The 12,143-nt window shown below is 45.3% G+C and overlaps 2 protein-coding genes across 2 annotated transcripts in view; one reads left to right on the plus strand and one right to left on the minus strand.

Moving 5' to 3' along the window:
* Positions 1 to 6,461: 6,461 nt before the first annotated feature.
* Positions 6,462 to 6,915, minus strand: LOC126088354 (atherin-like). Its single transcript, XM_049906491.1, has 2 exons — positions 6,548 to 6,915; positions 6,462 to 6,477 (listed from the first exon to the last, which is right to left on the minus strand). Exons 1-2 carry the CDS (start codon positions 6,913 to 6,915, stop codon positions 6,462 to 6,464), a joined length of 384 nt encoding a protein of 127 aa, XP_049762448.1.
* The window catches only part of LOC126191419 (protein stum), a 536,846-nt gene continuing 531,313 nt past the window's right edge, over positions 6,611 to 12,143 (plus strand). The window contains exon 1 of the mRNA XM_049932291.1: positions 6,611 to 6,941. Within this exon, the coding sequence (XP_049788248.1) occupies positions 6,914 to 6,941 (28 nt within the window). The 5' untranslated portion in view covers positions 6,611 to 6,913. The remainder of the gene's footprint in view (positions 6,942 to 12,143) is intronic.

Below are 12,143 nucleotides of genomic sequence, written 5' to 3' on the forward strand. Positions count from 1 at the left end.
TCTGTTTTCTATGTACATAACCTCAAGATGTCTAAATAAGCCGAAACGCGTCGTTGAAAACTAAAAAACTAAAATTGCAAACAAGACTTTTTAACCAATACTGTTAAGCACTAGTTTGCTGTATACCACATATGGATTGGAAGAATTGCTATTGATTTCTGCTGTTATTTCACGCAGTGTTGCTTGTCTTTTAGCTGACAACTCTACGCAAACATTCCTTCGGCCACGGCATTGTCATTGGCGAGTGGTATTGCCTGAAATTTGGTATTATCGGTACATTGTTGACACTGTGGATCTGGGAATACTGATTTTCCTAACGATTTTCGAAATGGAATGTCCCATGCGTCTAGCTACCACTACCGTTCTTCGTTCAAAGTCTGTTGATTCCCGTCGCGCGGCCATAATGACGTCTGACTCCTTTTAACACGAATTAACTAAATACAAATGACAGCTCCGCCAATGCACTGCCCTTTTATGCCTCGTCTGCGCGATACTACAGCCACCTGTATATTTGCATTTCACTATCCCATGACTTTTGCTACCATAGGGTATTACCTATTGAGTATTTCAGAAGATACTTTGTAAAAAAAGCAGTTTTTCTTTTTAATCTGTTATAACCAAAAATACAAACATATTACGATTACATATTTTTGGAATGACCATAGCATATGCTTTGGAAATAAAAGCGAAACACGTCTGATGTAACAGCATACAGTTTAATTAATTGCAGTGACCTTAAGCGGGAGAAACCAATTATAATTGATTATAACAGCTGCAGTGAAGATGGCCATGCAGAAAAACTTCGTAGTACCAATTCTGCTTCACGAATAGTAAGTGCAAGGTCATTTACGTATAGGGTAAGGTAATGTAATTTGTCAGTATTTTCAAAGAAACGTATTGTTTTATTGGAACAAAATAATGAAATATGTTGCAATTAATTTTATTAAGTAATTACATATGTGAGCCACATTTTGTAAACGTATTATACTCTCTTATTACTGGCACTGTTCATAATTATACGCCGGCCGGGGTGGCAGAGCGGTTCTAGACGCTACAGTCTGGAACCGCGCAACCGCTACGGTCGCAGGTTCGAATCCTGCCAAGGGCATGGATGTGTGTGATGTCCTTAAGTAAGTTAGGTTTAAGTAGTTCTAAGTTATAGGGGACTGATGACCTCAGAAGTTAAGTCCCATAGTGCTCAGAGCCATTTTTGAGCCATGTTGTTGTTGTGGTCATCAGTCCTGAGACTGGTTTGATGCAGCTCTCCATGATACTCTATCCTGTGCAAGCTTCTTCATCTCCCAGTACTTACTGCAACTATGTCCTTCTGAATCTGCTTAGTGTATTCATCTCTTGGTCTCCCTCTATGATTTTTACCCTCCACACTGCCCTCCAATGCTAAATTTGTGATCCATTGATGCCTCAGAACATGTCCTACCAACCGGTCCCTTCTTCTTGTCAAGTTGTGCCACAAACTCCTCTTCTTTCCAATACCTCCTCATTAGTTATGTGATCTTCCCATCTAATCTTCAGCATTCTTCTGTAGCACCACATTTCGAAACCTTGAAGCATACACGGGAAGGTAATTTTGCAATAGGTAAGGTTATTCTCCAGTAACGGTGAAGTAACTTCGGAACAAAGAGTTTCATTCACTTTACTGCATCAGTATTTGCTATAAGCGTCTTGCAGAGAGGTGTAGAGCTGACGTAAGAACAACTTTGATAGGATGGGGTCCGATAGTCGGGCGCTAGCCGTTGGGTTTCTAAGATCCCCACAGTAAACTATTTCACAATATAGATAAGCCAAATTATTTACGTATCACTATCGCCCTTACGTGTTTAAAATATGTACACGTAGCTTGCTTGCTGCAGGCCGAAACCAATTCACACATACAATAAGATAACCACTTCACTTCCACCGTGTAACGAGGCACACAACAGTAATTTGTTTTGTCAGCTCACACTTTTGGCCGCGAAAGAGCGCAGCTGCAGTACTTTTCGAGAGTACAATTTCGCGTTATCTGCTAACGAAACAAGGAAACACTACATTGAATAGGGTCATCGCAGATAGCTTATAAGAAAATATTGAAAAATTAACTATACTGTCAAATTACCTCACCACATATGAAACATGTGTGCTCTGAAAATTGAACGCTGCGGAATCCTTCGTGATTTCTCACCAGTCACTAAAATTTTCCTTCCTCTGTCGTTGACGGAATGTTAACCCCCTACTGTTCCCTCTCTTCTTCACTTCTCTCTTTGTGCAATGAAAATTTAGCAGCTCTTGTAGACTTAGACGAGACATTGTATAATGTGAACACACTAAAATATCTTGGACTAACCCTCGACTGGCAACTAACGTGGATACTAACCATCCAACAAAATGCCCACAATAGACTGAAACCACTAAAACTACTAACAGGCTGAATTTGGGAATTACACGCCTCCATTACTCTCCACTCCTACAAAATCCTGACCTGGCCCATCCTCTGCTATGCATATGTTGCATGGATCTCCACCACACCAAAATTCTATAAGTCGCTCCAAATCCTCGAACGCCATGCACTCCGTCTCACTTTCCGCATTCATTTACCTTCCCCACTTGGTTCCTTTACCATCAAATTCTCACTCCTCCTCATCCACATCGAACACCTCTACATCTCCTGTATTCTCGACAAACTAGGATCTAATTACCCCATTGTCTCCTCTCTTATCACCAACCTTGGTATGTTGGCGGGTCTTTACGAATATATCCCTCCACCCCAACACGTACACACACTCCATATCCCATCCCAAGGCAGTTTCAACCAACTCCCTCTCCCAGACAATGAGATCTGTCCCGATATTTATCCCTCCTACAATTTCTATTCTTCCCCACCCATCCCATTCGACAACAGAGCTCCTCTCTCCTATTCCTTTCCATCCATCCCCATTCCTTTCCTACTAAAACCACTACCCTACCCACATGACGCATTACTGCTCACCCTCTTTCTTTCCCACCGACTGTATTTCCCACAATTCACCTCATCTCCACATTTTCCTGCCTCCACACCCCTATCTTTCTTCCCACGCCACTCAGCCCTATGGAACTAACTCTCTTCTCCGGTAATATTAAGCCTAGTGCAGGTCCTTCAGATCTGAAGTGAATGTGCAGTGCTCCAGTGCCTTTATCAGAAGAATTTTATCTTCCTGAGCTGTGTTTTTAAAATGTACACTACTGCCCATTAAAATTGCTACACCAAGAAGAAATGCAGATGATAAACGGGTATTCATTGGACAATTATATTATACTAGAACTGACATGTGATTACATTTTCACGCAATTTGGGTGCATAGATCCTGAGAAATCAGTACCCAGAACAACCACCTCTGGCCGTAATAACGGTCTTGATACACCTGGGCATTGAGTCAAACAGAGCTTGGATGGCGTGTACAGGTACAGCGGCCCATGCACCTTCAACACGATACCACAGTTCATCAAGAGTAGTAACTGGCGTATTGTGACGAGCCAGTTGCTCGGCCACCATTGACCAGATGTTTTCTATTGGTGAGAGATCTGGAGAATGTGCTGGCCAGGGCAGCAGGCAATCATTTTCTGTATCCAGAAACGCCCGTACAGGACCTGGAACATGCGGTCGGGGATTATCCTGCTGAAATGTAGGGTTTCGCAGGGATCGAATGAAGGGCAGAACCACGGGTCGTAACACGTCTGAAATGTAACGTCCACTGTTGAAAGTGCCGTCAATGCGAACAAGAGGTGACCGAGACGTGTAACCAATGGCACCCCATACCATCACGCCAGGTGATACGCCAGTATGGCGATGACGAATACACGCTTCCAATGTGCGTTCACCGCGATGTCGCCAAACACGGATGCGATCATCATGATGCTCTAAACAGAAACTGGATTCATCCGAAAAAATGACATTTTGTCATTCGTGTACCCAGGTTCGTCGTTGAGTACACCATCGCAGGCGCTCCTGTCTGTGATGCAGCGTCAAGGGTAACCGCAGCCATGGTCTCCGATCTGATAGTCCATGCTGCTGCAAACGTCGTCGAACTGTTGGTGCAGATGGTTGTTGTCTTGCAAACGTCCCCATCTGTTGATTCAGGAATGGAGACGTGGCTGCACGATCCGTTACAGCCATCCGGATAAGATGCCTGTCATCTCGACTGCTCGTGATACGAGGCCGTTGGGATCCAGCACGGCGTTCCGTATTACCCTCCTGAACCTACCGATTCCATATTCTGCTAACAGTCATTGGACCTCGACCAACGCGAGTAGCAATGTCGCGATACGATAAACCGCAATCGCGATAGGCTACAATCCGACCTTTATCAAAGTCGGAAACGTGATGGTACGCATTCTCCTCCTTACAGGAGGCATCACAACAACGTTTCACCAGGCAAAGCCGGTCAACTGCTGTTTGTGTATAAGAAATCGGTTGGAAGCTTTCCTCAGGTTAGCTAGTTGTAGGTGTCGCCACCGGCGCCAACGTTGTGTGAATGCTCTGAAAAGCTAATCATTTGCATATCACAGCATCTTCTTCCTGTCGGTTACATTTCGCGTCTGTAGCACGTCATCTTCGTGGTGTAGCAATTTTAATGGCCAGTAATGTATATATTTGCCTTTTTAGCTGTCTGTCTTTGATTTTTACTCTTAAATAGAAAATGCCCAAAATTTTGTTTGTATATTCTCATTATAATTTTTTTAAAATAGGGAATAGTACCACTGACAGCATCCCCCTCTCATGTGGGGCGAGCGTGATGAAATAACTATGTTGTTGTTGTTGTGGTCTTCAGTCCTGAGACTGGTTTGATGCAGCTCTGCATGCTACTCTATCCTGTGCAAGCTTCTTCATTTCCCAGTACTTACTGCAACCTACATCCTTCTGAATCTGCTTAGTGTATTCATATCTTGGTCTCCCTCTACGATTTTTACCCTCAACGCAGCCCTCCAATGCTAAATTTGTGATCCCTTGATGCCTCAGAACATGCGCTACCAACATGTCCCTTCTTCTTGTCAGGTTGTGCCACAAATTCCTCTTCTCCCCAATTCTATTGAATACCTCCTCATTAGTTATGTGATCTACCCATCTAATCTTCAGCATTCTACTGTAGCACCACATTTCGAAAGCTTTATTCTCTTCTTGTCCAAACTATTTATCGTCCATGTTTCACTTTCATACATGGCTAAACAACATACAAATACTTTCAGAAACGACTTCCTGACACTTAATTCTATACTCGATGTTAACGAATTTCTCTTCTTCAGAAACACTTTCCTTGCCATTGCCAGTCTACATTTTATATCCTCTCTACTTCGACCATCATCAGTTATTTTGCTCCCCAAATAGCAAAACTCCGCCGGCCGAAGTGGCCGTGCGGTTAAAGGCGCTGCAGTCTGGAACCGCAAGACCGCTACGATCGCAGGTTCGAATCCTGCCTCGGGCATGGATGTTTGTGATGTCCTTAGGTTAGTTAGGTTTAACTAGTTCTAAGTTCTAGGGGACTAATGACCTCAGCAGTTGAGTCCCATAGTGCTCAGAGCCAAAACTCCTTTACTACTTTAAGTGTCTCATTTCCGAATCCAATTCCCTCAGCATCACCCGACTTAATTCGAATATATTCCATTATCTTCATTTTGCTTCTGTTGATGTTCTTCTGATATCCTCCTTTCATGACACTGTCCATTCCGTTCAACTGCTCTTCCAAGTCCTTTGCTGTCTCTGACACAATTACAATGTCGTCGGCGAACCTCAAAGTTTTTATTTCTTTTCCATGGATTTTAATACCTACTCCGGATTTTTCTTTGGTTTCCTTTACTGCTTGCTCAATATACAGACTGAATAACATCGGGGAGAGGCTACAACTCTGTCTCACTCCCTTCCCAACCGCTGCTTTCCTTTCATGTCCCTCGAGTCTTATTACTGCCATCTGGTTCCTGTACGAATTGTAAATAGCCTTTCGCTCCCTGTATTTTACCCCTGCCACCTTCAGAATTTGAAAGAGAGTATTCCAGTCAACATTGCGAAAAGCTTTCTCTAAGTCTACAAATGATAGAAACGTAGGTTTGCCTCTCCTTAATCTATTTTCTAAGATAAGTCGTAGGGAAAGTATTGCCTCACGTGTTCCAACATTTCTGCGAAATCCAAACTGATCTTCCCCCGAGGTCGGCTTCTACTAGTTTTTCCATTCGTCCTTAAAGAATTCGCGTTAGCATTTTGCAGCTGTGGCTTATTAACCTGATTGTTCGGTAATTTTCACGCTATAAAGAAACAAAAAAGTACGAGATGAATGATGAGAATGAGGCAAGATGGTTCCGTAGAGACACGTTTGGTGCCCGTGTACAGGTACACCTGGCGTCGGTCTCGCTGCTGGCAGAGCCAATCAGCGTGTCTGCTGCCCCCGCCGCCTCCGCCGCCCCCGCAGCACCGGCCACGCCCAGCACGCCCGACACGTCTAGCGCGCTGGTGGCCTGCACCACGACGCCCGCCCTGCAGCTGGCCGACCCCGCAGCCGAGCCGGAGGCCCAGCAGCAGCCGCACGAGAGCGACAAGCCCGCCGCCAGCCTCTCCGTGGCCTCCGGCAGGGCGGCGCCACCGCTCGGCCCGGCTGCCTCCACCGCCAAGCCGGCGGCGGCAGCGACGACGGCGGAGGCCCCCGGCAAGGCCTCTGGGAACCCGACATCTTCCTCCGGTGGCGGCAACGCCGGCGATGCAGACACCGAGGGCGGCCAGGGCCCGCGCGTCGACAGCGCCTCGCTAGTCAAGAAGCTGCTGGCGTCGAAAGCGGCCGCCGAAGCCAAGGCCCCGGCTGCCGGGGGCGGCGCGAGTGGGACCGGCGCCAAGACTGAGGCTGCGGGGGCGGCGGCTGCGGCCAAGGCAGCCACGGGCGCCGTCAAGACCAGCCACATGGGCGTGCCCGCGGCGCGCAAAGCGGGTATGTAGGCTCAGCCGGGCCGACTTAAGCCTCTTCACAGTACGAGCAGCCCTTAGCGGCTCGCCATCACACAACTGTTCATGACGTCGCCTTTCCGGCCTAGATCTTTTAATATGTGACTTGTAACTACTGCATGTTTTCGAGTCAGTACAAACTTTAATTTTATTAATGTACTATATACCTAATATGTTTTAGAACAGTTAGTCTAATTCTGAAGACGACGCTCATAGTAGCGTCAAAACCAGGTCAATTGTGACTTAATATTTGTGACCGAGGGCTTATTTGTTCCAATACAATTCTGACACGGTCACTGAACCTTAGCAGCTATGTTCGAAGTTTTACCTCTTTTACAGTATCTACCTTCTCGTCTCAATTGACTGCTCAACAGAAGTGAGTCTACTGCAGCGCCGTGGCTTTTCATTCCTGTACCGTGTCTCGTCTGTTTCGTGTGGTCATTTTCGCTTAAGCGTTAGCGAAAAAATTGCTTGTGACGTGAGAGCTGCCTCCGGGCTAGCGCACAGTTTTAATGTGTCAGGAAGGTTATTTCAGTGCACACTTCACAGCAGAGTGAAAAGTCATTTTCGTTAAGTAATGATGGCTGTTCTCGTACACGTACTGGCCAGACTGTGTGCTGTTTTAGATCATCACCTACACTGTCTAGGCAAATGCCACCTCGAACTAAGAAGCACAAATATTTAAAACATAAAGAACAAAATCCATGTTGTTGCCAGCAAACGGCATACATCACATTCCTTTGTGCGGTGATGTGATGCTAGTAGTATTGAACGTCACAGAAAATAATGAAATAGAAAATCCGAGGGGAGCAACTGTCCTTCATCTGCAGCCTCCGTAAATAGGGAGAATCCCAGGAAAGAAAGAGCAATGAGTATTTTAATCTGTCTGGAACCTGGCTATGCACGCGATACGTTACTCAAGGGATCTAATACAAAAAAATGGCTCTGAGCACTATGGGACTTAACATCTGAGGTCATCAGTCCCGTAGAACTTAGAACTACTTAAACCTAACTAACATAAGGACATCACACACATCCATGCCCGAGGGAGGATTCGAACCTGCAACCGGTCACGCGGTTCCACACTGAAGCGCCTAGAACCACACGGCCACACCGGCCGGCCATCTAATGCAACACTGAAGTCTGATGCTCATATCTTCATAATCCTCTTTTATATTTCATTATACCGAAGTGATCACCAGCGACATAATGAGTGATTTAATATCTTTTTTCTTCTAATTAACCAACTCAAAGAACATTTGCAAGCAGGACGAAGACAGTTGTGTAAATGTCCTGGTTCACTAGGTTGTAACTGTTCCGTGAGTTAGTTAAATTTTTACTCTCCTTAGCAACTATTGATAGGAAGTGATTATTAAATATTTTCACAAAGAACAGACTGGCCGTTACCTACTTGTTGGAGGCCCAGCGAATAGAAACACACCAACATATCTAACCACACTCACAGCTTTCAAAACTACAAGTTCCTGCTGCAGGCAGGGAAAAGGAGATGTCATTCAGAACCTAGATGACGGATACCTATCTTGTAGGTGGAGGGAAGGAAACAATGCTGTGTGCAATGGGTAGCCTCTGTTGAAATAGCTATCTCAGAGGTATTTGACAACATCAGTAATTTACTACTTTCTATTACGGAACGTATTATTTCACTTCTGTTTTCTATCCTGTGCAACATTTTCTTTTGCGGTTTGGCATCTGAACTGCAAAAGTGACGTAATGAGGTATTGTCCTTTTTTATGAAAAATAGAAATACAGTAGCAAACTTTAGGAAGAAGCAAGAGTAATATAGTTTATTAGGGACAAAAGGGGAATTCATAGTGGACATTACTGTCTAGCGTGGTAATTTCTATACACTCCTGAGATCATTTCAGGACATATACATTTATTTGTTGAAAATATATGTACTTGCAAAAACATTAAACAATATCCAGAAAGCAATAACTAGCGTCTTTTTACTTTAGCCTTTGCATCTTGTTTTCTTTCTTTCTAAGTGCCAAAAACATGGAAAATTTCTTTTCTCGCCAAGTAATTCTGACTTTTTCACTATTGAAATAATTTTCATTAAAACACGCTTATCTCATTTATGCACAGTGTAAGCTTTTTCTCTCAAAAATGTAAATGCCTTCATAGTTTCAGATATTTCGTCTGTCTTTTAAGACAATGCTAGTAGGAAAAATTATCAGGACAGTGTGCAGTTTTGCAATGTGTCATGAAAATAAAGCAAACAATACAATAAAAATTAAGGAGACACTAAGGAACAGAATCCATTTCTATGATACAAGAAAATTCGGCCAGAACAGGTTAACTTTCGATTTTATCGGATGTCGCCAGAGTCTGTTGTTTCTGCGAATGCGTAGTGTGCAGCATACTCGGAAATTTAGATCTCCATACTCGGCACAATCAATAGATCATTGACGTCATACACACACTCGTGTCCTGGTTGGTCGCTTTATACGCGGGCACAAAAAGTGCACGTACTTTGAGTAGTCGATTTTGGCCGGAAATTCACTGGTGTAAAACAGGCTTTACCTCTACATCAAATTGTTTACATACTCCAGAAGCTACTGTACGATGCAAGGCGGAGAGTATCTTGCATCTGATCTATTCTATTCCGTACTGAGGCGTTCAGACAGTCGTTTTTCCCTCGCGCGATCGACAAGTGGAACAGAGAGGGGGGGGGGTGAGTGGGGGGTGGAATATTACTTTGGCGTGAATTGTGCCCTCCGCCACACACCGCTTCTTGGCTAGCGGAGTATATATGTAGATGTAGACTGTAGTGACGGAAAAACATGTGCCTATATTGTTCCGTATGATGGCTCATTTATCTTGTCTTCGCGATCCTTACACCCCGCTGGCGGCTGTATAACCATTCTGTAGCATGAAAATGCTAGTACTCTGATTTCTCTCAATAAAGTTCCACAGAAAAAACTTTTTGTTCCCGACATGGATCCCCATTTGAATTCACGGAGCATTTCCGTAATACTCCCCTATTGATTGAAACTACCAGTAACAACTCCAGCAGCGCACCTCTGAAATGCTTCGATATTTTCCTTTAATCAGACCTTCGGATATCCCAAAACGTTCGAACAGTAGTCAAGAATCAGTTGTGTAACCGAGGCATAGGTGTGGAAGGGCTGGATGATTAAGTGGGTTATTTTTTTTATAACAACTCTTACGAAAACAAATAAATACTTAGGCCCAGTTGAAATTCAAAAGTTAGGCTTAACGTACAGCTTACCAAAAAATTAATACTCAATTTAAAAAAAAATACTGGATTTGATTGAAAGACAACAGGTAAAATAATACGAACAACAATTCTAACGTAGTGATTAGGCTCAACGTCCAGTTTACAAAAAGCTTTGGAATTAAACTTAAGATCAGGGCCAATGGCTGCTGTATCAAGTATTTAAATTTGAATTTGATCACGACACAACAGGCACCATAATAACAGTATTTGAACTCAATAATTAGGTGCAATGGCGATTTTACCAAAAAAAAATTAAGAAGTTTGAACTTAACTAGGCAGGCACATCAGCCACCGAAAGATTTGAGATTCAATATTTGCTCCGATAATCTGAATCTCCGCAGGTTGAATTTGAAATTATAAAATTACAAACATAGAATTTTCCTTCAGCAGCTGAACGAAAGGAGAGTCTAGTCTCCTCAGATTTCTTCTGGTTAGCTAACAGTCGTCTCAGGAGCCCTGTTGACATGCTGCTCATTAGGAACCTGCCACATCGTGTAACGTCTCCATAGGTTAGCAGAACGGAAGCCATAGCTCTCTGCCAGCAACGGCCACAGTCAGTCGCCCATGCGATTTTGACCAGCCCACTCACAATAGACCCATCTTGTGCGAGGTTTGCAAACGGCAAATGATGTTTACGGTATTCGACGCCCCACATATTGTCTATCGTCCAACCGCAATATTGGCTGCCAGTAGTAACAGGGGGTGGAACCGGAGATATACAATGGAAAGTATAGCATGAGGCTACGGAGCATGGTTGAACTGTTTAGTCGACAGTAACTGACAACAGTGCCATAGTGCTAGTGGTGTTGATACAGAGTAGAGCAATGCCAAAGATAGACAAAGCAAACAGTGCATTACATCTACAACAATAGTTGCCGAAGTTGACATTTCATCAGAAAGGGACGTAACGAATCTCGGAGAGTGAGAAAGAAGTGGCAGATGAAGTATTAGCGTTTCTGCAAGATGAACCAAAGGAATGTATGGTGTCGTATACGCTCGACTGTGTGGACGATGTACACTCCTGGAAATGGAAAAAAGAACACATTGACACCGGTGTGTCAGACCCACCATACTTGCTCTGGACACTGCGAGAGGGCTGTACAAGCAATGATCACACGCACGGCACAGCGGACACACCAGGAACCGCGGTGTTGGCCGTCGAATGGCGCTAGCTGCGCAGCATTTGTGCACCGCCGCCGTCAGTGTCAGCCAGTTTGCCGTGGCATACGGAGCTCCATCGCAGTCTTTAACACTGGTAGCATGCCGCGACAGCGTGGACGTGAACCGTATGTGCAGTTGACGGACTTTGAGCGAGGGCGTATAGTGGCCATGCGGGAGGCCGGGTGGACGTACCGCCGAATTGCTCAACACGTGGGGCGTGAGGTCTCCACAGTACATCGATGTTGTCGCCAGTGGTCGGCGGAAGGTGCACGTGCCCGTCGACCTGGGACCGGACCGCAGCGACGCACGGATGCACGCCAAGACCGTAGGATCCTACGCAGTGCCGTAGGGGACCGCACCGCCACTTCCCAGCAAATTAGGGACACTGTTGCTCCTGGGGTATCGGCGAGGATCATTCGCAACCGTCTCCATGAAGCTGGGCTACGGTCCCGCACACCGTTAGGCCGTCTTCCGCTCACGCCCCAACATCGTGCAGCCCGCCTCCAGTGGTGTCGCGACAGGCGTGAATGGAGGGACGAATGGAGACGTGTCGTCTTCAGCGATGAGAGTCGCTTCTGCCTTGGTGCCAATGATGGTCGTATGCGTGTTTGGCGCCGTGCAGGTGAGCGCCACAATCAGGACTGCATACGACCGAGGCACACAGGGCCAACACCCGGCATCATGGTGTGGGGAGCGATCTCCTACACTGGCCGTACACCACTGGTGATCGTCGAGGGGACACTGAATAGTGCACGGTACATCCAA

The sequence above is a fragment of the Schistocerca cancellata genome, chromosome 6 (assembly GCF_023864275.1).
Source record: "Schistocerca cancellata isolate TAMUIC-IGC-003103 chromosome 6, iqSchCanc2.1, whole genome shotgun sequence".
NCBI lineage: Eukaryota > Metazoa > Arthropoda > Insecta > Orthoptera > Acrididae > Schistocerca > Schistocerca cancellata.

Excerpts from the sequence above, each read along its gene's own strand:
- LOC126088354 (XM_049906491.1), bottom strand. The coding sequence starts at position 6,915 with ATGTGGCTGGTCTTGACGGCGCCCGTGGCTGCCTTGGCCGCAGCCGCC.